A 25,656-nucleotide genomic window follows, 5' to 3' on the forward strand; every position below is an offset into this window, starting at 1 on the left:
AGGAAGGTGGCCACGAAGGGCCGTAGGGGCCTTGCTCATCGGGGAGACAGAAAAACTGCCCGATGCGCAGTGTCTGGAGGAAGAAAGCTTTCCTGGTGCAGCCGAGGGGAGCGTGGACTCAGGCTGGGATGGTCTCTGAGTTTCCAGGAAGGGCTGATTCCTGGGTCTCCTTCATTCATGGCCAAAGCCAGCAGTTCTGCGTGCCCAGCTGGGGTACCTTCCCTTCCCTGGAGCCTTTAGGCAGCCCCCTTCCCCACTTTCCCTCAGGGTCCGGGGCGCCTGTTTTTACTCACAGAGGGTCAGCTTGTACAAGGAATGCTTGGGGGGTGGGGGGCCAAGCTCAGGGCAAATTCCCCAGAAGTTTAGGGAGGTGAGGCGGGGCTGGCCAGCTACCCTGTCAGAGACCCTCTGAACTCCCTGGTGCTTGCAAAATACAATCCCAATTCCTTAGCATGGCGTTCAGGGCCTCCTTTAGCCTGCTCCCAACCTCCAGATGGCATGGTATGGTGGCACCAAGAGCTGGAGACCCAGAGCCAGAAAGGCAAAAGGATGCCTGCCCTCTCGGAGCCTCAGTTCCGCCATCTGCGAGTGGAAAAAATGGATCTGGCTGGCCCTCCATTTTCTTCTGGCTCTGCCACTCAGTGATGCCGAGACCCAGGTGCTGAGAGGGAGCCCCTCTGCGGGGCAGCCTGCTGGGCTGGGGCCGGCTCCACAGTTCACCAGTAAATGGCTCTGGGGGTCTTCTAAGGCACTCATTTTTCTCCAAAGAGGAAGGCTGGCTCCCAGGTTCTCCCCCAAGAGGTGAACTGAGGACTCAGTACAGCTGGCTTCATTGTGCCATCCAAGGCAGCATTTCTCGGCTGCATTGGGTATAGGAGGAGGATTTGCAAAAAATAGGAGCATGAAAAGAATCATCGCTTCTGCACAGTCACCTTTGCAGAGGATGACATTCTAGGAGGCTCCAGGTGGAATCAGCATATGTTCCTAGGCTTGGCAGCAAGATTGGCGAGCCAGCCAAGCCAGGAAGGAGGAAGAAAGAGGCCAAAGGCTCTCTATGGGTCACCTCCTCAAAGGAAGCCTGCAATGAAAGCTCCCAGCATGGCCGATGAAAAGCCCAGAGCGGAAGAGAAAATCTGACCTGCAAATACAAGACTCAAGAGAAGCATTCAAGGTAAACAGGAAAGAGATCCTAAAGGATCCGATGAGGTCAAACCCTTCCTGCCTACATGGGTGGCTGGTGCTCTACCATTATTGGGGCAGTTGGAGGGAGTATGCCCAGACCAGGGTATGAGTGCGAGGGGACATCTAAAAAAATCAACGCAATTAGGGGTTAGAAAGAAGGGGGAAGGCAAAGGCAGAATGGGGTAAATGACGCCTGTAAAAGAGGCAGGGAAGAGGCTTCACAGTGGAAGGGAAGAGTGGCAGACAGCACTTGAGCCTTACTTTCATTGTGAGTGACCCAAAGAGGGAATAATATACACGCTTAGTTGGCTATAGACATCTCTCTTATCCTACTGGGTAATGGGAGGGGAGGGGAGAAGAGAAGGGAGCTCTGCTAGAACAGTGGGAAATTGGGGGAGGTGGGGGTCAGAAGGCAAAAAGGAGAGGGGGAGGGGGGGAGGGGAGAGATGGGGAAGGCAGGATGCAGGGAAATACCGAGGTAGTGATCAGAGCTGAGACAACGTTTCCCACAAGTGGGCAGCCAGAGCGCACCTCAAACAGGGGGAATTTCCCAGCTGGCTCTGACCAGGCAGTTCCGAGATGGGGCAATCCAAGCTGTCACCCGTCGGGAGAAATGCTCGGAGCCTCCGGGGGCAGCGGCGCCAAGGCAAAGGCTCCGAGGTAAGCCCCGCCCACACCGCCGAACGGAGAAGGACGGTCCGCGGCGGGGAGGGAGCCGGGCCACAGGGCCGCCAAGTCTGCAGCCTCGGGCGGAGAAGGCCCCGCGGGCGGGCCGCAGTCCCCGCTCCTTGGGTGGGCCCAGAACCCGAGGCCGCGGGAATGCCTGCGGGCTGTGGCTCCGACGGCCGGAAGAAGGACTTCCGAAAAGCCTGGAGAGGCGTGCGGGAGGGGCAGGACGTCTGCGCCGGCCCTCCGCCGCCCAGGGCTGTCTGCTCCGCCTGCCGGGACCCCGGAGCGTCGCTCCAAAGGGCTTCCCCGGAAATGCTCTCCGCGGACAGTGAGGCCGTCCAAGCGCCTCGCGCTTTCCCGGCGGCCGCCCGACGGACGGTTAAAGTTGCTTTGCGTGCATTTGGAGAAAGCAAAGTGGGAAACCCAAGTGAAGGCCCTCGGACACAAGCCGGGTCTCCTCCTCGCCCAAAGCGCTGGCAGCCCCGGGGGCGCCCGAAGGCCGAGGCTGGGAGGGAGCAGAGGCAGGGAAGGAGTCCGGGCAGCTGCTCCTTCCTTGCCGCCCCCCCCCCTCCGGGGGCTTTGCTTGGCCTTAACTGCCTCTTCTGGGGCTCAGTGGCCCCTCCCGGCGGCTGCCCTCCCCTGCCCAGAGCCCGAGGGGCACCCCTTGGGGCCCGGGCCTCCTCCGAGTCCCAGATGACTGAGGTCTGACGGCGGGGAGGAAGGTGAACACCCGGCACGGAAGTCAGGACGGCCAATGAGGGCCAGGAGAGGGGCGGAAGCGCCGGGGCCACGATGGGCAGCCCAAGGACTCCCGGCCTGAAAGGCGGGCCCTGCTCAGAATTTGGGCTGCCCCATCGCCTTGGACAAGTCACTCGCTCTCCTCTGGCCCAAACAAGGGCGTGGCCTAGAAGGCTTCTCCCATCGCCCTGCTTGAAGACTCCTCGCAGCATCCGCACTCCCCTCTGCCGTGGGGGAAGGGCAGCAGCTGCTTCCTAGCGGGGCTTCCTCGGCACAGTCAGCAGAGGCTGCCCCCTCCCAGGGAAGAAGAGGCCGGGTGCGGCAGCTCCCAAAGCGGAGCTGGACAGGCGCCGCTTGTTTTCTTTGGCCCTGCTCGCTTCTGCCTTGTGAAACCCGGCCTTGTTCTGGGGCCACCAAAGAAGCCTTTGTCTCCCAGGAGGGGCCGCCCGGCTTCCCCTGGCCGTCGCCCGCGCCAGATGCTGGGCCAGAGGAGCCCTCCGAGATGTCTCGGGTTCGGGGCGCCGCCCCCCCCCCCCCCCCCCCCCCCCCGCCACGATTCTTGGGGGCCCGAGCCAGGCAGGTGGGCCCAGGAAGGGCTCCTGGAGCTGGAGGGGAGGGCCGGCCTGGGGCGCCGACTCCTGCCCAGAGGGGAGGCCGGAGGTAGCGCAGGGCAGAGCCCTCTCGGGCGTCCCGGTGTGAGCTGGCCTTCCACCACTTTGGGGGGGCAGCTCTAGACGCGAGTCTCCATTTCTCCAAACCCAGAGCCGGCCCCGGAGGGGCCCTCCCGGCCGGCTCTGGAGCAGCACGTGGAGGGCCCGAGGGGGCCGCCAGCTCCCCGCCGCCCCCCAGGCCTTTCCTTCAGCCCCCTCCATTTTCCCTCTGGAATCCGCAAGCCAGAAGCCCCTCGGAGCCGGTCCTAGGGACTCCCCGGGAGTCTCGGCCCCCCCGGGGGCTCCGGACTCACTTGTGCTGTACCAGCCCTGGGCCAATCGCCGGCCGCTCGCTCCCAGGACGGACCTTTGTTTCCTCGGCCGCCACCCAGCCCAGGCACCGTGGGGGGAGAAGGGCCTACCGGGGCACCTGCACCCTTTCGCGGCCGGGAGAGACCCTGGCAGCGGGGCACGGCGAGGGCCTCCCGAGGGCCTCCCCTCCTCACTTCGGGACGGAGACCCCCAACTCTGCGACGTCTGCCTGGGGGAGCATCGCCGGGAGGGCCCTCGAGGCCCCCTTCCCGAGGGGGCCGGCCCAGCGCTGGACGGCAATCCCGAGGGCCCACCAGGCGGAGGACGGCTGAGCTGCAAGCCAGGGCTGGAGGGGGGTCCCGAGGGAGAGCCAGGAGGGAGAGGGCTGCTGCTGCCCCCGGCAGACAGCGCCCGGCGGGGGCCCTTCTTTCTGGGCACAGCGAGGCAGCCGTGGCCCCGATCTCCGTGCTGGGGATGGCAGTCCCAGGCGGCCCCGGCACCCCGGGGTGCCCCCGGGCCTTCCTCAACTTGTGCCCAGGGGCCGGCCTTGCTCTCTGCCCTTCTGGAGGCGCCTTTGCAGGGAGGCCCCCAGACCGCGCCTCCCTCCAGCACGGACGCCGACGCCGGGCTCACAGTCTGGCTGTGTGACCTTGGCCAAGTCTCCTCCTTTCTGGGCCTCGGCTTCCTCATAAATGGGCACAACAGCCTCTCGGCTATTGGCAGGCTCCAACTCGGGCATGCAGACCTCAAGGGGACAAGCCAAACAAGATTCGAACCCGTAGCCCACGCCTTAGGGCTCTGAGGTCTAAGGGGAAGGGAGTAGTGCCGGTCCCCTGGCGTAGGAGGCCGAGACACAGCAGTTCTGCCTGTAGGGTGGGCTGGGGCATCGGGGTGGCTCAGTGCAGGTCCCGAGTTCCAATCTGGCCTCGGGCACTTTCTAGCGGTGGGACCCTGGGCAAGTCACTTAACCCCCATCGCCTAGCCCTGACCCTGGGAAAGGAGGGTTGGGTCTAAAAAAGGGAGAGGCTCAGGAGGCGAGGGCGCAGCAGCAGGGCAGATGGGCAGCTCCCTCGTTAGTGTCGGGGCCGCCTCCTGCCCTGCCCAGCCCGGGCCGTCCAGCTGTCTGATGTCCGGCCTCCCCTCACCGGCTCCTCTCAGGGAGCTGAGCATCCACCACCCTCCACTCGGCCACTGGCGGTCCAGCGCCAGGCCGAAGCCCCCACCTTCCCGGACAAGGACCGGGTCTCGAGACCCAGGTTCGAATCCCGGCTCCTGAAGGATGTCCCTAACGCTAGAGAGGTTTGGCCTGTGGAGGTGGAGTCAGACGTCCGGCCGGCCCACCATGGCGCGGCGGTTTGCTGCCTTTTCTTGCCCGAGACGTCGTGTGTCCAGGTGAACAGGAGCTTCTCTGCCTCCTGCCTGAGGCATTTTGGCCAAGTCACTGCCTGCGGCAGACCGGGGGGAGCTAGCCGCGGCAGGGACAGAGGAGGAGAAGGGACTGGCCCAAGGCCACGCAGCAGGCAGAGCAGGACCGGAGCCCCCATTCCTGGCTCTAAGCTGGCCTCCCTTCACTCTGCCCCACCTCGAGACTGGCAGAGAGCCCGAGCCAGGGCCAGCCCAGGGACGGCTCCTCCTGGACCAGGGAGGGGAGCCCAAGATGCTGCTGCGCGGGCGGTTGCTATGCCAACAGGAGCATCTCGGGGCCCCGCGCCGGCCTCCTCTCCTCGCTCTGCTTTCGCCCACGGTCCATGCCAAGGCCCGCCTCCCGCCGCCCGCCGCCCGGCCCGCGCAGCGGCTCCCAAGAGGCACAGCCGTTCTCCTTAACGCGACAATGCCTTTAATTACGTTTCCCTGATTCTGAGCTGATTCGGTCACTCGGGGCAGCATTCTCCACGCAGGAAGCGGGGCCTGGGGAGGCCGGAAGGGCGAGAGCCGAGGGGGGGCGCTCCTGCCCCGTTCCAGGGCGCCGGCTCTCCGCCCAGCCCGGGGAGGCCCCAACCGCCCTGGCACGCCCCAGCAGGCCCAGCCACACTCGCTGAGCTCCCTGACCCCCACAGCCCCCAAGCCTCGGAGCCCAGCGGGGGCCTAGAGAGGGAGGACCGTGGAGGCCAGCTTGGGCCCCAGGGAAGAAAGGGGGAACTTTCTAGAGGTGTCTAATCACGCCTTGAGGGGTAGTGAGCTCCCCATCCCCAGAGACTCAAGGGGCTGGGCTTGGTGGGCACCGACGCCAGCTCCGGAGCCCGTCCAGCCCCCACTGTCTGATGAAGGTTATGGCTCTGGGTGGCAGCCCAGCCTAATCTGTCTCTAGCCCTGGCCTAGCCTCAGCTGGGGTGGGAGGAAGGAGGGAGCCTGGCAGCTGCTGGGGGTGACCCAGGGCTCTCCCCACCCCCACCCAGACCTCCAGACAACCACAGGAATCGAGGAAGAGAGACGGACAGAGACCTGGCACGGGGCTCTCCACAGAGGGTGGGCTTGGGAGAGAAGAGAAAGATGGGGGTGAGAGAGGAGGAAGGGAGGGAAAGAGAAGAAAAGAAAAGAGAGAAGAGGAGGAGGAAGAAGAGGAGGAGGAAGAGGAGGAAGAAGAGAAGAGGAGAAAGAGGAAGAAGAGGAGGAAGAAGAGAAGAGGAGGAGGAAGAGCAGGAGGAGGAAGAAGGAAGGAGGAGGACAAAGAAGAGGAGGAGGAGGAGGGAGGGAGGGAGGTGATCGGAGCTGAATCGACTGGCCTGAAATCTGCCAGGGCTGGGTTGGGACAGTCAGTTCTCAATTCCCCTCAGGTGAATGGAGGGGGTGCAAGAGTCAAAGGAATTCTCTTGCTCTGTGCTGGGCACAGCGCACCCTGCTGCTAGGAAAGGCACTTGATACACTGACTGAATGAATGAGTGGCTGAATGAGCTCCTCCCAAGGGAGGGGGCGGAAGCTGCTGTTCTTTGGCTTGGATGGCTGGAGGGGCCTTTTCCGGAGCTTGGGGGGTCCGGTGTCGGCCTCCCCCGTTTCCCTTTGGCAGAGACAAGCGCTGGTCTGGGCTTCGCGGCGGTGCCAGGGGTCGGGCCGGGCAGACGAGGCCGAGGGCCCGGCTCGAGGGCGGCCGGTGGTCCCTGGCCTCCGGCCGGCTCTCCCTCAGTGGATGTAGAGCATGTCCGAGACGGCCGCCGGGGTGTGGGTCATGATCTGCATCCGCAGCCACCAGTAGTAGTCCATGGGGTGGTAGCGGGTGTGGGGCCTGGCGGAGGTCAGCGCGTGCCGCACGGCCCGGATGACGGCGCTCGTGTCGGTGGAGCCGCTGGTGCAGTAGCGCTCCATCTTGGAGACGCTCTCCTCGAAGTACTCGCGGCCGTAGTCCTGGCGCACCACCTCGGGCAGCTCGTTCCACATCTTGTTGGCGATGGCCCGGATGCGCTCGGGGCTGTACAGGCTGGTGGCCGCGATGAAGTTTCCGGGCTCCACCACGCACACCCTGACGCCCAGCGGGTACATCTCGTAGCGCAGGCAGTCGGAGAAGGCCTCCACGCCGTACTTGGTGATGCAGTACGGGGAGCGCGAAGGGCTGCTCATCCTGCCCAGCATGCTGCTGATGTTCACCACCCGGCCTGCACAGGGACAAGGGCTGCGTGGGCACGGCCGCCGGGCACAGCCGGGCCTCGGAAAACGGGGCCCCCCGGCCCCCGAGGGCTCCAAACGGCGGCCAGATTCGGCTCAAGTCAAAGCTGGGCTGCCCTGGAGCCTCTCAGGGCCCTCCTGGCTCTGGAATCTTGGGGGAGTTTGGGGATGCTCCGTCTCCCTCTGTCTGTCTGTCTGTCTGTCTGCCTCCCTCTGTCTCTCCCCTCCCCTCCTCTCTTTATCTCTCCCTGTCTCTCTGTCTCTCTCCCCCTCCTTCTCTTTCTCCCTCCCTGTCTCTCTCTCCATCTCTCCCCTTCTCTCTCTCCATCTCTGTCTCTGTCTCTCTCTTCATCTCTGTCTCTCTCTCCATCTCTCCCCTTCTCTCTTTATCTCTCTCTCCATCTCTCCCCCTTCTCTCTCTCCATCTCTGTCTCTGTCTCTCTCTTCATCTCTGTCTCTCTCTCCATCTCTCCCCTTCTCTCTTTATCTCTCTCTCCATCTCTCCCCCTTCTCTCTCTCCATCTCTGTCTCTCTCTCCATCTCTCCCCTTCTCTCTCTTTATCTCTCTTCATCTCTGTCTCTCTCTCCATCTCTCCCCTTCTCTCTTTATCTCTCTCTCCATCTCTCCCCCTTCTCTCTCTCCATCTCTGTCTCTGTCTCTCTCTCCATCTCTCCCCTTCTCTCTTTATCTCTCTCTTCATCTCTGTCTCTCTCTCCATCTCTCCCCCTTCTCTCTCTCCATCTGTCTCTGTCTCTCTCTCCATCTCTCCCCTTCTCTCTCTTTATCTCTCTCTTCATCTCTGTCTCTCTCTCCATCTCTCCCCTTCTCTCTTTATCTCTCTCTCCATCTCTCCCCCTTCTCTCTCTCCATCTCTGTCTCTGTCTCTCTCTTCATCTCTGTCTCTCTCTCCATCTCTCCCCTTCTCTCTTTATCTCTCTCTCCATCTCTCCCCCTTCTCTCTCTCCATCTCTGTCTCTCTCTCCATCTCTCCCCTTCTCTCTCTTTATCTCTCTCTTCATCTCTGTCTCTCTCTCCATCTCTCCCCTTCTCTCTCTTTATCTCTCTCTTCATCTCTGTCTCTCTCTCCATCTCTCCCCTTCTCTCTCTTTATCTCTCTCTTCATCTCTGTCTCTCTCTCCATCTCTCCCCCTTCTCTCTCTCCATCTCTCCCCTTCTCTCTCTTTATCTCTCTCTCCATCTCTGTCTCTCTCTCCATCTCTCCCCCTTCTCTCTCTCCATCTCTGTCTCTGTCTCTCTCTCCATCTCTCCCCTTCTCTCTCTTTATCTCTCTCTCCATCTCTGTCTCTCTCTCCATCTCTCCCCTTCTCTCTCTTTATCTCTCTCTCCATCTCTGTCTCTCTCTCCATCTCTCCCCTTCTCTCTCTTTATCTCTCTCTCCATCTCTGTCTCTCTCTCCATCTCTCCCCTTCTCTCTCTTTATCTCTCTCTCCATCTCTGTCTCTGTCTCTCTCTCTCCATCTCTGTCTCTGTCTCTCTCTTTATCTCTCTTGCTCCCTTGCCCCTTCCTCAAAGCTCCCCCATCCATCTTGGGGCCGAGCACACTCTCGGACCCTCAGTCCCTCATCCCAGCCCCAACCAATCACCAGCTCTCATGGCGTCTCCACCCACAATGCCCATTTCCCCTGCATCCCTTCCTTGCCTCTCCTCACCCAGCCCTCCCCCAATCCATCCTCTCCTCAGCTTCCTAAGGAAGCACACGACTTCATTCTGCAGCTCCCCTCTTCCCCTCTGCTCACGCACCCTCAGTAGCTCCCTACTTGCTCTGGGAAAACCAACAACCCTCCCTGTGGTTCTGAGAGCCCTCTGCAGGCCTAGTATGCCCCCCCACCTTCCCAGTCTTCTCTCCCATGATGCCCTTGCTCTGTTCCTGCCCATCAGCCAGGCCATCTTGGCTGAGCCTGTCCCTCCATGTCCTGCAGCCCCTCTTCCTACATCCCCCCAGAGCAGGGCCACCTCCTCCAGGAAGCCTTTGCTCCCTCCCAGCGTGGAACCCTCAGGCGCCATCCTCACTCCCTGCCTGGCACTGTGCCCGTACATAGGGACCCCTCGTGAGTAGGGGGCTGGGAGGATGGCTGGAGATCCAGTCAGGCAGACAGAGGGATGATGGGTAGGGTGGAGAGCTAGATGGAGGGACGGGGGAGTGGCGAATTCCTGATGCGGGAGCTGTGCAGGCAGGACTCGTGCCCGGATTCGCACTCCGGCCCCCCTCTGCAGGACGCCAGCACCACACTGAGGTGAGCCCAAGCCAGAGGAGGAGCTCGTGCCAGCCACGGGGGTCGCCAACATCTTGGCAGGCTGTGAAGGTCTTTCCCACCCAGAACCCCAAGACTTGGGGACACCCCGTATTCACAGCGTTAATAACAGGGACGGGCAGGGGCGATCGGGGAAGACTTCTGAGCGGCGAGCAGAGGGGCGAGGACCCTCCAGGGCACGACAAGGGCAGGTTGGCCAGAGGGCAGAGTCTGGAGGGGAGCCAAGCCATGTCTGGAAGGGCTCCAACACCCGATGGTCAGCCCTGGGCTTGGGCTCGTCGGCATGGCAGCTCTGGACCGCTCTGGGCCCGGCGAGACCCGGAGCTCTCTCAGGGAGGACCCTGGGCCATTCGAGGCCGTTCTGGTGGTGTCCTCCGTGGGTGCCCCTCCTGCCGCCTGGGCACCGGTAGGTGCTTGGGGGCTTCTAGGCCCCTGCCCGGGAGAGAAGGCACGAGCCCAGCTGGGGAGTCCGAGGATCTGGCTTCAGGGCGGCCCGGCTCCCTCCTCTGGGGGTCGAGGCCGTCTCGGCCGTCCCCCGGGGCCAGCGGTGTGCGTCCGGCAGGACGCCGCCCTCCCCAAAGTCGCCCGTTAGGGGTGCAGGCGGCCTCGCTCACCTTTGGCCCTCCGGATAAGTGGGAGGCAAGCCTTGGTCGTCCGGATGGTCCCCCACAGATTCACTTCGGCAACCTCCTTGTAGGTCTCCATGCTGGTGAACTCCACCTCGCCGAAGGTGGAGATGCCCGCGTTGTTCACCAGCCCCCAGAGCCCTGCAACGGCAGGGAGAAGCGGTCTGGGGGCCGCCCACTGCCGGGCACCGGGGGCAAAGGCAGAGCAGGCGCTTCTGTTCTGCAGGCGGAGACACCCCGGAGAAAGGTACGGGGACTGGGGGGCTTCCGAGAGGCGGGGAGGGGCTGGAGCCCTCTAGGACCCCGCTGGGGGTTCGCTTGGCAGAGATGCTGGGAGCAGAGTCCACGGGAGCTCCCTGGGGCTGCCCCTGGCAGCCTCTGCCTCCCGAGTCGCCCAGATCCCCAGCCGTCGCGGGAGCTCAGGGGTTCTTGCCGGGGTCTGAGAAGCACTGCCCCCGGGGAAGGCGCCTCGGATGGGCCCCGGGGGGCAGCCTGTCCCCCCCACAAGGGGCCGGGCAGCCATGCACCTGGCACGGAAGGAGAGAGCCTGCTCGTGCAGCCTTGCAAGTGGGCCAAAGTGCGGCCCTCTGCCCCCTCCTCTGGGCACGTGCCAGCCCAACCCGTCACCTGGTTCCAGTTACTCTTTCCCACCTCTGAGCCTTTGCATGGGCCAGCCCCAGACCCTCCTGGACAGGCATTTGCCACACATCCCCACCCGGAGGACCCTTTTCCACCTTCCAGTGACCAGCAAAGGACTTGGTGTGCGGACACACACGTGCGCACACACACACACACACACACACTCTAACACATTTGCTGAGCCACAACTGGTCCTTGTCAAAGGTCACAAACATTACCAGCAGAATTTGAACCCATGGCCTTAGCGCCAGCCCTTGGATCCTAGCCATCCCACCACACTGCCCAGAATGGGCTCATGGATGGCAGCCACTGCCCAAGCATCGCCCCGACCACATTCTTGGAGTCCCAGAAGCCCTGGGTCGTTGCCCTACCGGGCCTGGGCCTAGAATTGGCCACTGTCTAGTCCAAAGCCATCCCCATTGCCCAGAGGAAGAGACTGAGGCTTAGAGAGAGGACGGACTCTCCTAGGCTCACCCAGGGACATGGTGGCAGGGGAGGGAGGCCGGTCCAGTGATCAACACCCGGCGCACAACTGAAGGAATGGCAGGAGGGGTGGGAGCTGGGCATGGCGTCCCCAGTGGGCAGATCTGCCCTGGCTGCCCGTCCCAGCCCTGCTTTTCCCGACCTCTGAACCCCCCACCCCAGGGTTCCTTTAAAGGCCCCTTAGAGGGGAGGGGACCCCTACTTCCTGCTAATGAAAGCATCTCTCTGGCTGTGTCTGTCTCTGCCCTCTGGGTGCCTGCCTCCTGCCATCACCATCCCAGGCCCCGGGCCCAGAGCCTTCAGGGGGACGGGTCACAGCCCCGATGCCTGGACTCTTGCTATGTGACCTTGGTCTAGTCATGTGCCCTCTCCAGGCCTTAGGCTCCGCACTTGTGAAATGACGGGGGACAAGAAGATCATTAAAGCTCTGCTGATCCTCCCCTCTTGGTACCTGAGGCCCAAGGACGTAGAGCTCGCCACCCATCCCTAGCTGGGCGCTGGTCCTTCCAGATGTCCTCGGCGTGTCTCCCAGCAAGACTACAAGCTCCCCAGAACCCAGAGGAATAAGTGGGTCAGGGGAGGGAAGGATGAGTGGGTCACGGGGTGGATGAAGGGACGGAGGGATGGACACTTGGATGGATGGATGATGGATGGGTGGATGGATGGATAGACAGACAAATAGAAGGATAGAAAGGAAGATGGATGAATGGATGGACAGAAGGATGGATGGATAGATAGAAGGGTGGATGGATGGGTAGATGGATGATGGATGGAGGGATGGATGGATGGATGATAGATGGATGGATGATGGAGGGATGGATGGATGGGTGGATGGACAGAAGGATGGATGGATAGATAGAAGGGTGGATGGATGGGTAGATGGATGATGGATGGAGGGATGGATGGATGATAGATGGATGGATGGATGGAGGGATGAGTGGATGGATGGATGGATGGATGATGGATGGATGGATGGATGGAGGGATGAGTGGATGGATGGATGGATGGATGATGGATGGAGGGATGGATGATGGATGAATGGATGGATGGATGATAGATGGATGGATGATGGATGGAGGGATGGATGATGGATGAATGGATGGATGGATGATAGATGGATGGATGATGGAGGGATGGATGGATGGATGATAGATGGATGGATGATGGAGGGATGGATGGATGGGTGGATGGATGGATAGACAGACAAATAGAAGGATAGAAAGGAAGATGGATGAATGGATGGACAGAAGGATGGAAGGATGGATGGATAGATAGAAGGGTGGATGGATGGACAGAGAGATGGGTGGATCTCAGGCCCAACTGGGCCATCACTTAACCCCACTGCCTAGCCCTCATCGCCCTTCGGCCTTGGAAGTGGCACCTTGTATCTCTTCTAAGACCCTGGGTGAAGGTTTAAAGGAGAACTGACTGTGTCCACCTCCTGGCAGATTCTTTTTAGAAAAAACACTTTTTAAAAAGAACCAGAAGCAACGACCACTCTACTTCCCATGAGGCTTTCCTCCCATCAATCCCATTCAAGTCAACGGGCATTTATTTGGCGCCCACTGCATGCCAAGCATTGTGCCCCAGGAGCTCACCAACAGGCACACAGATAGGAAATGGAAAAGCAAAGGGGTCCTGCCTGGCTGCTGGAGGGGACTGGGAAACAATTCAGATGGTCCCCAAAGGCTTAAATCCGAGGGGTTCCCGGGAGGGAGGTGACTGTGGGCCTCTGCATTCGGCTTTACTTAAGGCCTCTCCTGGCCCTCCTGGCCCTCCCCGGCTGGCACCTCTGGGCCTGCAGCACCCAGCCTGGAGCTGACCCTCGGAGAAAGAGCCCAGGCCTGGCCTACCTTTCTCGGGGTCCTCCAGGCTCTCCTGGATCGTCTTCACGGCCTTTTCTACCTCAGCACTCTGGCAGACGTCCAGCTGGATGGTCTGCATGCGCTCGCTCTTCATGCTGTCCAGCTCCTCGACACCTTTCCCCCCCTTGTCCTAGGCACACAAAAGCCCGGCGTTAGGACTCTGGCCTCCGCCCAGGCAGAAGCGGGCCAAGCAGCCCAGCGGGCAGGGTTAGAAGGTGCCTCCGGGAGGGCTCCCAGGGGCATCCTGGAGACCAGAGAGGGAGACCCAAGTTCAACCTCACCCTCAAAGGTGGGTGCAGGGACCGTCTGCACCCACCCACCCCGGACACCATCCCCGGGGCGGCCACCCTTCCAGCCTTTTCCAGGAGAGCCCAGGGAGGGGAACCCCCCAAGGGGTCCAGAGGGCCCCTCCAGCTCTTTATCTGTAAATGGGGGGCCTCGAGGGCCCCTTCCCCCTCAGGGTGTGCGTGCACGAAGAGGGAAAGGGCAGAACCTGCCGACCTGCCCTCGGTTTCCGGCCAACGTGCTGCCCTGCGTATAAGCCCAAGCAAGGCTGGGAGGTGGGCAGCCCTCTCCTGCCGGCCTTGGAGCCGTCAAAGCCACGGCGTCTGACCGGGAGGTCCGCGAGAAGCCAGGAGGCTCCAGAGGCCTGGAGAAGGGCCACGGCGCATCCCGATTTTTTAAAAAGAGGGCGCAGCTGGGGAGGACAGTGGATAGAACGCCAGGCCGGGAGTCCGGAAGACCTGCGTTCAAATGCAGCCTCAGACATTTACTGGCCAAGTGACCCTGGACAAGTCATTTCACCTGTTGGCCTCCGTGTCCTCATCTGCAAAATGAGGCAGAGAAGCAATGGCCAACCAGTCCAGGGTCTTTGCCAGGAAGACTCCGAAGGGGGCCACAGAGTCAGACAGTACTGAAAGGATCGAATGACAAAGAAGGTGCAGAGCAGCCACGCGTGCCCTGGACGCCGAGGCTCGGCACTGCCCGGGGGACGGGTCGCTCGGACGTCAGCCGGCCTCTTCCGAAGCCTCCTCGCGGCGACGCTGGGCCCCCAGGGGAGGCCCCACGCTGGCACGGAGAAAGGCAGCACCGGCAGACGCCGGGCGGAGCGAAGCCGCTGCTCTGCTTCTGCCCACGCGGCAGGGTGCCAGACTGCTGCTCCCTGAGCCCATTGGGCACGTGTTCAGGAGGCTCCAGAGCACGCCCGGAGCTCAGAAATCGGGGCTAGAGAACGAGGCTGGCACGAGAGGCTGGCCTGGTGCCCCGCGGTGTCTCCGGACGTCTGTGTGACCTTGGGAAAGTCTCCCTTCGAGGCCCCGTGGCTCCAGGGGCCGGCCAGGAAGCGCAGGGATTCCTGCCCGGGAACCCCGGGGCGGGCAGGATGCATGCCAGGAAAGGGCCCAGGGCCGGCCGGCCTTGGGCTGGGGCACTTCCTGCCTGGGACCTTAAGCGCAGGAGCCAGGGCAGCCCCAGAGGACATGTGGGGAAGAAAACCCTGCGGGGAAGGAGGAGGAAGGAGATGCTGAAGCCCAGCTGAGGCCGTGGCAGCAGGGAGCAGGGCCACTATCAATCCTGGCAGAAGAGGGAGGGAGCGGCGGTCCCTCCCTTCAAACTTATACATTGCTGGTGGAGTTGCAATCGGATGCAGGCACGCTGAAGAGCCAAGGATCCGATCCATTGATACCGTCGCCAAGTCTGGACCCCAAAGACATCCAAACGGGGGAGGAGCCTCTCTGCACAGGAATAGTTCAAGCTGCTTTTTGGGGTGGCCGAGAACTGGAAACTGAGGGGCTGCCCGTCAGCTGGGGAACGGCCGAAAAGTCGTGGTCTGCGCTGCTGCTGGAATAGTCGGGCTGCGAGGGAAGGGAATCCTCTCCCAGGGTCACGCGGCGTGTGGCTCACCGACTGTGGCCTACCACTGGATCCGGGAGGGGGGAGGCGGCCCTCTGCCCCGGGGCCAGCTGGACTCCATCTCTGCGCTTACCTCTCCAGGGATTCTAGCAAACAGGATTGCAACCCAGGCCCAGAGCCCTCGGCGCACTATGACAGCCGAGGAACCGACCAGCAGGAGGGTTTCAGGAAAACCCGGAAAGCCCTGAAGCGGAGCAAAAGCGGCAGAACTGGCAGAACCGGCACCAGCACGATTTCCTGAGGACAGCCGGGAAGGGCTCCTGCTGAAAAATGGCATGTGGCCCCGCCGAAGAAGCCAGCTGAACCCAGGCCCTTCCACGAAAGCAGGGAAGTTTTCTAGGACTACCCGCGGGAGGAAGCCACGCTAAACAATTGCTTCTGCGTGTAACTGGGGAAAACACAATGCTGTCTTTCGGAGGAAAGCGTCGTGCCCGGGAGCGTGCCGCGTCCTCGTGTGAAACGCACCGGGGCCAGACCTCTGCGAGGGGCGCACGCCCGGGCCCGTGTCTGCACGGGGGATGCGAAGTCACAGCCTCACGCTTGAATCCTGGCTCTGGGCACGTCGTCCTCCTCCGTCTCCTCGGTGGCAAAATAGGGGAGCTCGGCCCTCAGGGCCGCACCAGCGAGCAAGCCGGGGGCGGGGTGCCCGTCCCAAGACTAGAGGCTGCCCCAGAGGTTCTGGAGAGATGGAGGCTGTGAGGAGCCGTGAGCGCCGCGTGTGGCCACCAGCAGGGGGGCAGAGGGGCGGGCGCGTGGCCCTGCGGGCCCCCCATCACCCCTCCCTGAGGAAGGCTCAGGGCCCTACCTTGAAAAGGCAGCCGGCGAACACCCGGAAGCCCAGCTCGTGCAGGTCTTTGGCCGTGGTGAAGCCGAAGCCGGAGTCGCAGCCCGTGATGAGCACGGCTCTATTGCCGATCTGTGAGGGAGGCCCAAGCACACAACATAAGGGGGAGGCGGGTTAAGGAACGGGCTCAGAAACCTGCCGTCCCAAAGGCCGAGAAGCGGAAGGAGGGGACCCTGAGGGCGGGGGGATCAGCACGAATGGGGGCTCAGCCTGCGCCTGCACCCAACACACATAGCCGCCGGCTACTTCATAAATGTCTGCCGGAGGCGTGGACAAGGTGGCACTTTATATTTGTGGGGTTCTCCTGCCCAAGACAGGCCCCCACCCGTCTTGCCGGCTGGTGTCAGGAAGAAGCCCGAAGCTCTTCATTAGGGCCTAGGAAATGGCTCCAGCCCCCCAAGCCTGCACCCAGCCCTGCCACAGAACCAGTCTCCCCCCCAAAGCTGAGAATTCTGCTCGGGGCCTGGGCCCTCCCAGACCAGAGGCCTGGCAGCGATGGGCATCACCTCCCCAGGAGCAGCAGGACCGACCGGGATCTCTGCTCACCTCGGTTACTTGGGTAGAAGAGGACCTTTGGCCAGCCGGGGTGGCCTGTGGATCGAAGAGCTCCTGGCCAGGCCTGCGAGGAAGGACAGAGCAGTGAGGGGCAGAGAGCGGACGCCGACTTCCTGGGCTATAAGGACGCTGCAGCAGCTTAGCTGGAGCCTGCCTCGAAGCTCTCCCTCAGCCAGGCACCCTGGGCAGGTGGCCACGGAGGAGCTCGTGGATCTGTGCCAACCAGGCGCACCCTGGCCAACCCCTGAACACACAAGTGTAGGAGGCAGCCTGGGGCTGCCCTGAAGCTGGGGCCGATGCGCCAGCAGCCCCCAAAGCCGGGATTCAGAGGGAAGGCGCTATGGACAGGTGAGTGGCTGCCTCTCGCCTCTCCTCTGGCCTGGATGTCCCCAGGCCCCTCCTCCAGTCCTGGCGGGCTGCACGGTCTCCTCTGGATTCCCTCCAGCTTGTCCTTCCCCGAACTGAGCGTTATTTGCACATGGGGCCACGGGGGCCTCCCTTGCCCCAGGAGTCAGATGACCTGGCCGACTCCTGCTGAGCTCGTGGTGGCTCCAGGGCGCAGATTTTTCCCACTGACAACCCCTAGTCCTGCTTCACGCCCTCAATTGTACATTCAGGACCCCTTTTAAGAGACCGTTGCCTGGGGCTCGGGGGTCAGGGATCTGACTTCGAATCCCACCTCTGTCGCTGCAGAGGCAGCTAGGCGGCTTAGAGAGTTGAAGTTTGGGAGGCCGCCTTTCCGAGCTGACCTTTTACTAGATATGTGACCCTTGGCAAGTCCCTTCACTTCGGTTTGCCTCGGTTTCCCCACCTGTACAATTGGAATAATAGTACCTACCTCGCAGAGTTGTTGCTCTGGGTAACTTAGGAGGAGAGACTGGGGTTCAGAGAGGGGATGGGGAGGAGGCTGCTTGCCCAGGGACACGCTCCTGGAGCCAAGCCACGTGCCTGATAACCGGCCCCTGTCCCTCGGTGTCTTTGATGTCAGGGTCCCAATTGGAACAAACAATGTGCCCTTGGATGGTTTCTCTTAAAGGACAACAACGCCAACTCCTGGGCCATTTCCGGGCCTCCACTACCTCCACCCCTGGCCGTGGTGGCCACATTCCATTCACCGATGACCCTTCCAAGTGCCCTTTCCAGAGTGGGCGCCCAGAGCCCTGGCAGCTGCTTTGGCTGGGATGGCATCCTGCTGCCCTGCCCAGGAAGGCCGTGTTCCCTGCTGTCTGGAACAGGACGGCCCCTCCTTGGCGGGCAGGACCAGCCCTCCTCCCTCTTGCTTCCTGCCTTCCTCTGGCTCCCAGTTAGGCAAGACGTGGCTAGAAATATAAAGATGCTGTTCTCTCCCCAGGCCTTGGGAGGGGCATCGAGGAAGAAGCATCCCCCGGACTGGCACCTCGGAGGCAGGCTAGGAGCTCGGGCGGAGGCAGCCTCTGCTCCCTAGCACCCCTCCACGTCAGCAGGGGAGAGCTGGCCCCTCCTTCTTGCCCTGCCCACCACTCTGAGGTCCCTACAAGGTCTGGTCTACAGGGCCAAAGCTTGCCTCACACAGGCCAAATAGCTACTCGCATGACCTTGAGCAAGTCCTCCGCCTCTCTAGATCTCAGTTTCCCCATCTGCAAAAAGAGAAGCCTCGGGGGCCCTTCCTACTCCAGATCCAAGATTCAAAGACCTTGAGCCATGCCTTGGGGAACAATGTGGCTGGTTCTAGGGGTCGAGGGTCCAGCCCCCACGCAGGTGCCCGGCCTGGAGAACACAGAGACCTCTGGCTCCCTCACTCCCAAGGGCAGACCTTTTCTTCCCATTCCGTTAGCTACAGATGACTCAAGCATGATCCCTGCCCCAACCCTCCCATCCTGGGCCCTGGCCAGAGTCTGAGGGAGGACCTCCTGGGGTCCTGTTGCCAAGGCATCAGGGGCGGGAGGGATGCTCGCCCCAGGTCACCCAAGCTCGGTGCCGCACCATGGGGCAAAGCCCTCGTCAGCCACCCTAGTTACCACTCTGCCAGGGCCCTCTACAGCCCCGGCCTGGCCCTCTGAAGGTCTTACCTTCCGATGTTCTGGAAACTGAGGAAGTTCCTGGAAAGATGCACCAGCGACCTGGAGAAGCGAGCAGTCAGCATTGTTCCAACTCCCGAGATACTCAAGCTCCAGCTTCTCTTGGCTGTGGAACAGTGGAGGGAACTGGCATCAGTGGCGTGATCCCCGAAGGCCTCAGGACATCAGAAAAGGCAGCTTTGTGCCTAGGCCACTGCAGCCACCCCGAACCCTCTTTGGAAACACAAAAAGATGACTGAGCAAAACCATTCACTCAGGCTTTCTTAAATGCTTCCTGTGTGCTGGGCACCATGGCAAGCCCTGCACATGAAAAGAAAAGCAAATCTAAAGAGCGAAATCTAAAATAAATCAGGCAAACATAGAATAGAACACCTTCAGATCTGTGGGAAAGGAAGGACTCTAAGACCAAGCAAGAGACAGGGAACATTTTAAGATGTAAAATGAACGATTTTAACTACATTCAATTAAAAGTACAAACAACACCAATGCAACCAAAATTAGGAGGGAAGCATCAAATTGGGAAAAAAGTTTATAACAAAACTCTCTGACAAGGGTCTAATTTCCCAAATATAAGAGGAATGAAGTCAAATATACAAGAAATCAAGCCATTCCCCAATTGACAAATGATCAAAGGATATGAATAGGCAGTTTTTAGATGAAGAAATCAAAACTATCCAGAAGCACATGAGAAAGTGTTCTAAATCCCTCCTGATTAGAGAAATGCAAATCAAAACAACCCTGACATATCACCTCACACCTAGCAGTCTGGCCAATATGGCAGCAAAGGAAAGTAATGAAAGCTGGAGGGGATGTGGCAAAGTCGGACATTCATGCACTGCTGGTGGAGTTGTGAATTGATCCAACCATTCTGGAGGGTAATTTGGAACTATGCCCAAAGGCGATAAAAGACTGTCTGCCCTTTGATCCAGCCATAGCACTGCTGGGTTTGTGCCCCAAAGAGATCATAAGGAAAAAGACTTGTACAAAAATATTCACAGCTGAGCTCTTTCTGGTGGAAAAAAATTGGAAAATGAGGGGATGCCCTTCGATTGGGGAATGGCTGAACAAATTGTGGTATATGTTGGTGATGGAACACTATTGGGGTCAAAGGAATGATGAACTGGAGGGACTCCACGTGAACTGGGACAACCTCCAGGAACAGATGCAGAGTGAGAGGAGCAGAACCAGGACATTGTACACAGACTGATACATTGTAGCACCATTGAATGTAACTGACTTTGCAACTAGCAACAATGCAATGATCTAGGACAATCCTGAGGGAGTGGAATGTCATCCACATTGAGAGCAAGGCCTGTGGGAGGAGAAATGCAGAGGTTAAACAATTTTTTCTTTGAAAATTTTTATTTCATTAATTTAGAATATTTTTCCATGGTTCAATTCATGGTTACATGATTCATGTTCTCCCCCCCCCCCCCAATTTTATTTTTATGGGTATTGGGTTTTTAAAAGATTACAAAAATGAGTAATATGGAAATAGGTATTGAGTGACAGCACATGTATAACCCAGTGGAATTACTTGTTGGCTCCAGGAGTGGGAAGGGAAAAGGAGAGGGAAAGTACATGAATCAAATAACCGTGGAAAAATACTTAAATAAAAATGAAAGAAAGAAAGGCAGGAGCCTCCATTTGAGTGTTATAGACAACTGTATACCCCCAAGATGGACCCAAGGAGAGGCAGAGGGCAGACAGCTCCAGAGTGAAGGGAGAAGGCAGGGGAGGGAACCTCGAATCTCCTGAGCAACCAAGGCAGCTGTTCTGCCCTAGAAGGGCCCCCGTCACTGGGAGAGAGGCAGGGAGGGCAGGCCCTTCGCTTTCTGGTCTTGGCCATTTTCGAGTTCCCCGACAGATGTCTGGGGGCTTCACCCTCCTAGTTCTGCCTTCCCGCCTTTTTCCAGATTCCTCCGAGTCCTTGTTTCTTGGTGCCCAGGCAGCCCTGGATCTCAGCCTTGTTCATCTGTTTTCTGACTTTCAGCCAGATTGATTCTGGGGTCTCCCGTTTCCAAATCTCTCCCTCCCTCCTCCCCAGAAGCAAGAGTTCAGCCAAGCCATACTTCACTTCAACACTTCCCACCCAGAGGCCCCCGACCTCGCTTCCTTGGCTCTCCTTTGGGACCCAGCTCGCTTGGCTCCATGGTGGCTAGTGTTCCTGGCAGCTTCGCTGTGGAAGGACTTGGGGGTGGGCTCTCTGCTCTTCTGGGTCCTCCTGGCACCTAGCTCAGGACCTGGCAGACAGTGTGGGCTTACGAGGTGCCTCTTGCCTGGGCTCCGGCATCTCACTGTGTCACTGCCCTGCCGGAGCTCTTCTCTGGGGTCCCCCCTTGGCCATTTCTGAGGGCCCAGTCACCCCCCATCACAGTCCCAAGCTACAGCCAGGCCGGCCACCCTCGGGCCTTCCTTTGCCTCTGCCCAGCCGTGGCACAGAATCTTTGACAAAGAAGATCCCAAATGCTTTGCACAATGGCTGGGCCCATGGCCAGGAGATGTGGGGGCCAGACCTTCCGTTCCTCACTCCGGCCCTGGGGCCCCGGAAGGCTTAGTGCCAAAGGCTCTGCCCAGCCCCGCACCTGCCTCTTCTGGTTCGGGCAGCCCCTGGGCACGAGGTACCATCAAGCCCTCCGATAAGCACGGCCTCCCAACAGGGCAGAGCTGCCCACACCTGGGCCTTCCTTCTCCCTCATTTCTTCTCAGGTCCTAGTGCAGGCAAGGGAGGCTGGCCACTACCCAAAGGCCAGCAGACACCCCACAATCCTCCAGGCTCTCCACGGTTGGTGGAGCAGAGCAGGGAGGGCCTTAGATACACGCTCTTGTCCAACCTGCTCTTTAAAAAGAATATGCCAAAGAGCCAGACCTGGAGATGGGAGGACTTGGGTTCAAATTTGACCCCAGACACTTCCTAGCTGTGTGACCCTGGGTAAGTCCCTGAGCTCCAACTGCCTGGCCCTAATGGCAGTTTTGTCTTGGAACCAATTGATTCTAAGACAGAAGGTAAGGGTTTTTGAGAAATTACAATGAAAAAGAATAAAAATCAGTTTCATAGAGTGCTTTGGGGTTTGCAAAGCACCGTACAAACGTCATGTAGCCATCCTCACAGTAGGTGCTATTATTACCCCCATTTTTTAAATGAGAAGACTGAGGCGCAGGGAGATTAAGTGACTTGCTCAGGGTCACACAGTAAATGTATGAAGATGGATTTGAACTCAGGTCTTCCTAACTAACTCCAGCCCCCTCAGATCTACCTGCTGCATTTAGTCATTTAAATATGAGTAAGTCAAGGCCCAGAGAGCATCAGAGCCATGCCTAGGTTCACACAGGCATGGAGAGGGTCCAGGTGGGAGTCAAGATCCAGAGGGGGAAAGGGGCTGGGGCAGGGTAGGGGGGCACTCTAAATTCCCAGAGGCTCAAGTTAATGAACAAGTAAGTTCTAAAACTGGAAGACCTGGAACCCAGTGATAGTGCCTACTATGTGCCAGGCCTGTGTTAAGCACTAGCCAGATGGGGGAGGGATTAAAGCAAAAATCACAGCCACTCCCCCCAGCCTAAAGAGGGAGACATCAGAGACAGAGACAGAGTAAGAGAGGGAGGGAGGGAGGGAGAGAGAGGGAGAGGGAGAGGGAGACAGAGGGAGAGAGAGGGAGAAGGAGAGAGAGGAGAGACAGAGACAGAAACAGAGGGAGAGAGAGAAGGAGAGAGAGGGAGAGAGAGAGAGGGAGACAGAGAGAGAGGGAGACAGACAGAGAGGGAGGGAGGGAGGGAGGGAGGGAGACAGAGAGAGAGAGAGAGAGAGGGAAGGAGGGAGAGACAGAGGGAGAGAGAGGGAGAAGGAGAGAGAGACAGACAGAGAGAGAGGGAGGGAGAGAGAGGAGAGACAGAGAGACAGAAACAGAGGGAGAGAGAGAAGGAGAGAGAGGGAGAAAGAGGGAGGGAGGGAGAGAGACAGAGAGAAACAGAGAGAGAGGGAGGGAGAGGGAGAAGGAAAGGAGAGAGACACAGAAAGAGAGAGAGAGACAGAGACAGAGGGAGAGAGAGGAGAGAGACAGAGAGACAGAGGGAGGGAGGGAGAGAGAGGGAGAGAGGAGAGGGAGGGAGGGAGGAATGGAGGGAAGGTACCAGCATGAAAGGGAACCAGGAGAGGATCCCTGTAGAAGGTACCTAAAGGAATGCAGAGAAACCAGAAGGCAGAGATGAAGGGAGCATTCCCAGCAAGGGGCACTGCCAGTACAAATGCCTGGAGTCAGGAGATGGGATTGTCCTGTGTAAGGACAGCCAGGAGGCCAGTGTCCCTGAACTGAAGAATATGGGGAGAGGAGGGGACAGCATAGTGGGCCTGAAAAGGTAGGAAGGGGCAGGTTGGGGAGGGCATTCAGAGCCAGAGGGGCGTTTTCGTTGATGCTGGAGGCAGAGGAAACTTGCGGTTAAGGGGGGGGCTGGGGGTAACCTGGGCAGATCACTTCCACCCCAGAAAGGTAGCCTCCAGGGAAGCCATAACCCAACAAGAGGAGTCAGTGGAGTTCAGGCTTCCTTGGCAAAGAGGCAGTGCTCTGGCTTTCCTCTGCCTCTTCCTCCTCTCTGGGGTGATCAGAGCAGGCGAGCTCCAGGCTACCAGAGGCAGATGCTCTCCGATGCCTCTGCTGGCCCCTTTTCTGTTTAGTGAAGCCCACCCTGGGCTTCCTCCCACAAGGCCCCGGCAGACCAGAGCAGCACTTGTGCACTTGTGCAGGGCGGCCAGAGGGGACAGCACGTGGGGGGGGGGGGGGCAGCATCAGGCTCTGCTTTTCCCAAAGGCTTCCTGTTCTGGCTGAAGGACTGATGGCTCAGCCCCAGCTGACTCCACAGATCCCTGGCAACAGGTCTGGCTTAAAGGAGACGGTTCCCTGTTTTAGTGGCTGAGCCTGTTTCCAGATGCCGGTCGGGCCTCTCATTGCTTTGAGCTCTTCCGCTGCCTGAGCCTTCTTGGAGCTCCCCAGTTCTTGCTTGCGCTCTCTGTTCCCTGCCCGGATAGCCGCTGTCCTGGTCGTTTCCTTCTTCTTTCTCGGCTGTTTGCCCCTAGTTTTGCCTTCTTCCCCCCACTGTCGCCTGCCTGTGGTCTTGGACGGACTGGATCAGGCTGGTCTGAGCTGCCAGCAGAGGCCGCCAGAGCACTCGAGGGCGGTTGCAGCCTTCACCCCGGGATCCCAGTCAGCCAGATTCTTACCGCAGGTGTCAGCAGCCAGTAGGTGGAGCTGAACTGCAGGGCTGGATGTGCCCTGAGGCCCAAACCTCCAGATGGCCCGCGGGGGCGGAAGGCTGCGCCCAGGTCGCCTCCCTTCTGCCCCTCTCCTCCCAGCTGCGGCCGGAGCCCTGGGCCTCTGGTAGCTGTGGCACTCCCTCCGGGCTGGAGCCCTCCCTTCCCCCCATCCCAGCAACCGCCGGAGTCTCAGCACAGTGGTGGGGGAGGGGCCCTGGAACCTTCCTGCTTGCTCTTCCCTAACGCGGCCTCCCTCGGCCTTCTCTGCCCACCTTTTAGCCCGGCCCGGCCCTGCCCTGCCCTGGCTTTTGATTGGTGTGGAAGGTTTCACGGAGGCCTCGCCCTGCCCCTGCTTCTAAGCGGCCATCTTGACTCCCTTCTCGACAGGTCTGGAAAAAGAAGCCTCAGGACAGCTCGGGGATGCTCGGGGCGGGGCGGGGCAGTCACAAGGTGGCCGAGGAGGAGCCGCTCCTGTGCGGGCACTCCGAGCCCAGCCCGGGAGCACGCCGGGGATGAGTGGCCAGGCCGCAGCCCATTGGTGGAGCGCGGTCCACGCCCGCAGCGCTTCGAGGCGAGCCAGCGTTGCGCCAAGGGGCTTGGCTCAACGCTGGACTCGGGTTGGCTGAGAGGCCAGAGGCTCAGCCCAGCCAGGCCCGGCCAGACACCGGGATGGAAGCGGAGCACCTCCTGCCCCTCCCCTTAGCGCTGCCACCCCCGCAGGGACCCTAGACGAGGTCCACGCCAGCAGCCCCGGCCGCCACCCGGGGCTCCCGGCCTCCCTCGGTCCCACCCCAAAGGGCGCAGACATTCTGGCAGTAGAGGTGGAGGCGAGGAGCTCCCCCGAGGCCTGGCGGGGCCCCAGAGAGGGCGAGCACGGGCTGAGCGCCAGACCCCCCTCCAGAGGCACAGGAGGCCGGAGGGCTCCCCGCAGCATCCCCGGGCGGAGCAGAGACACTGACGCAGGCGGAGGAAGGCCATTGCGTAGGGCCCGGCTCCTCCCTCCTTAACCTCCTCTAGGAGCGAGGCAGCGACACCCTCTTTGCAGGGTGGGGAGGGCGGCCGAGGCGGCCGAGGACGCCCTCCCGCTCTGCAGCATCGCCAGCAGACAGCGGAGGGGCTCCGGGGCTGGATCGGGCGGTTCTGGGGGCGATGGCCAGGCCGGAGGGGCGCGAACTCTGGGCAGCCCCTCTTCCCCCTCCTCCCTCCTGATGTCCTCCTCCCCCCTCCCCCCCGCCGCGCCCCGGAGACTTTACGTGCCGGAGACTCGGGCTCAGAGCGCAGGTTTCCGCCTGGGAGAGCAAAGGCTGGCGGCTGGCGGCTGGCGGGTGGCCGGTGGGCGGCCCCTATGGATCCGAGGCCCATAAAAGGGTGAATGGGGGCGGGATGATCCGAGGAGGGGGTGGGGCTGCCGCTTTTCTTCTCACCTAGGAAGTGAGCTCATTCCTCCTCCGGTCGCCTCCCTCCAGTGCCCAGGTGTGCCCCGGGCGCGGAGGAGGCGGGGCGGCTCCCCGGGCGCTGCTGGCACTGCCCCCTTCCCGCCCCGCTCCCAGCCCTCAGGGCGCCCCCCTGCCTCTGGGCAGCGCTCTGGGGCTCCCAGCAGCTCCTGGGCCTGAGAGTGCGAGTGTCGGAGGCCCTTCCCGCCCGGGCTTCCCTGGGCTCACTGGGAGCTGTGACTTACCCAGGGCCACAGGGTAGCCTGGGTCAGGCTCTGCCGGGCTCCACCCAAGATGGCCAGAACTCCGCAGCCCCCTCCGAGCAGCCCTTATTAGGAGAGAATGCCCACATCAAAGCTCCGTCTGTGACTCCAGGGCCAGGAGCCACAGGACGCGGATTCAAATCCTCCCTCTGTGTTACCTTGGGCAGGTCACCACCTCCTTGGGCCTCACCCGGAAAATGAGGGGGTTGGCCTAGGAGCCACAGATGCCCCTGCCTCGGAGCCCAGGAGGCCTTTCCTACTACAGATGAAGCAGCATGTATGTTGGGGCGGCTGGAATGGAAATAGGAGGTGC

General features: G+C 60.7%; 2 protein-coding genes across 2 annotated transcripts; one reads left to right on the forward strand and one right to left on the reverse strand.

Moving 5' to 3' along the window:
• Nucleotides 1-1,761: 1,761 nt before the first annotated feature.
• Nucleotides 1,762-5,640, forward strand: LOC130455865 (collagen alpha-1(VII) chain-like). Its single transcript, XM_056807718.1, has 5 exons — nucleotides 1,762-2,265; nucleotides 3,352-4,185; nucleotides 4,710-4,943; nucleotides 5,242-5,356; nucleotides 5,450-5,640. Exons 1-5 carry the CDS (start codon nucleotides 1,762-1,764, stop codon nucleotides 5,638-5,640), a joined length of 1,878 nt encoding a protein of 625 aa, XP_056663696.1.
• On the reverse strand, nucleotides 5,372-25,546 carry BDH1 (3-hydroxybutyrate dehydrogenase 1). The gene is made up of 8 exons (XM_056807898.1): nucleotides 25,502-25,546; nucleotides 25,326-25,408; nucleotides 18,394-18,508; nucleotides 16,337-16,409; nucleotides 15,752-15,862; nucleotides 13,024-13,165; nucleotides 10,037-10,189; nucleotides 5,372-7,138 (listed from the first exon to the last, which is right to left on the reverse strand). Exons 3-8 carry the CDS (start codon nucleotides 18,465-18,467, stop codon nucleotides 6,669-6,671), a joined length of 1,023 nt encoding a protein of 340 aa, XP_056663876.1. The 5' UTR covers nucleotides 18,468-18,508; nucleotides 25,326-25,408; nucleotides 25,502-25,546; the 3' UTR covers nucleotides 5,372-6,668.
• Nucleotides 25,547-25,656: the final 110 nt, after the last annotated feature.

Source organism: Monodelphis domestica, chromosome 8, assembly GCF_027887165.1.
Source record: "Monodelphis domestica isolate mMonDom1 chromosome 8, mMonDom1.pri, whole genome shotgun sequence".
Lineage (NCBI taxonomy): Eukaryota > Metazoa > Chordata > Mammalia > Didelphimorphia > Didelphidae > Monodelphis > Monodelphis domestica.

Excerpts from the sequence above, each read along its gene's own strand:
- LOC130455865 (XM_056807718.1), top strand. The coding sequence starts at position 1,762 with ATGGGGCAATCCAAGCTGTCACCCGTCGGGAGAAATGCTCGGAGCCTC. Across the intron at positions 4,186-4,709 it reads ACGCCGACGCCGGGCTCACA|GGAGCTGAGCATCCACCACC; the intron begins GTCTGGCTGTGT and ends GGCTCCTCTCAG. Across the intron at positions 4,944-5,241 it reads CCGAGACGTCGTGTGTCCAG|GAGCATCTCGGGGCCCCGCG; the intron begins GTGAACAGGAGC and ends CTATGCCAACAG.
- BDH1 (XM_056807898.1), bottom strand. The coding sequence starts at position 18,467 with ATGCTGACTGCTCGCTTCTCCAGGTCGCTGGTGCATCTTTCCAGGAAC. Across the intron at positions 15,863-16,336 it reads CTTCTACCCAAGTAACCGAG|ATCGGCAATAGAGCCGTGCT; the intron begins GTGAGCAGAGAT and ends CCTCCCTCACAG. Across the intron at positions 13,166-15,751 it reads TCGCCGGCTGCCTTTTCAAG|GACAAGGGGGGGAAAGGTGT; the intron begins GTAGGGCCCTGA and ends TTGTGTGCCTAG.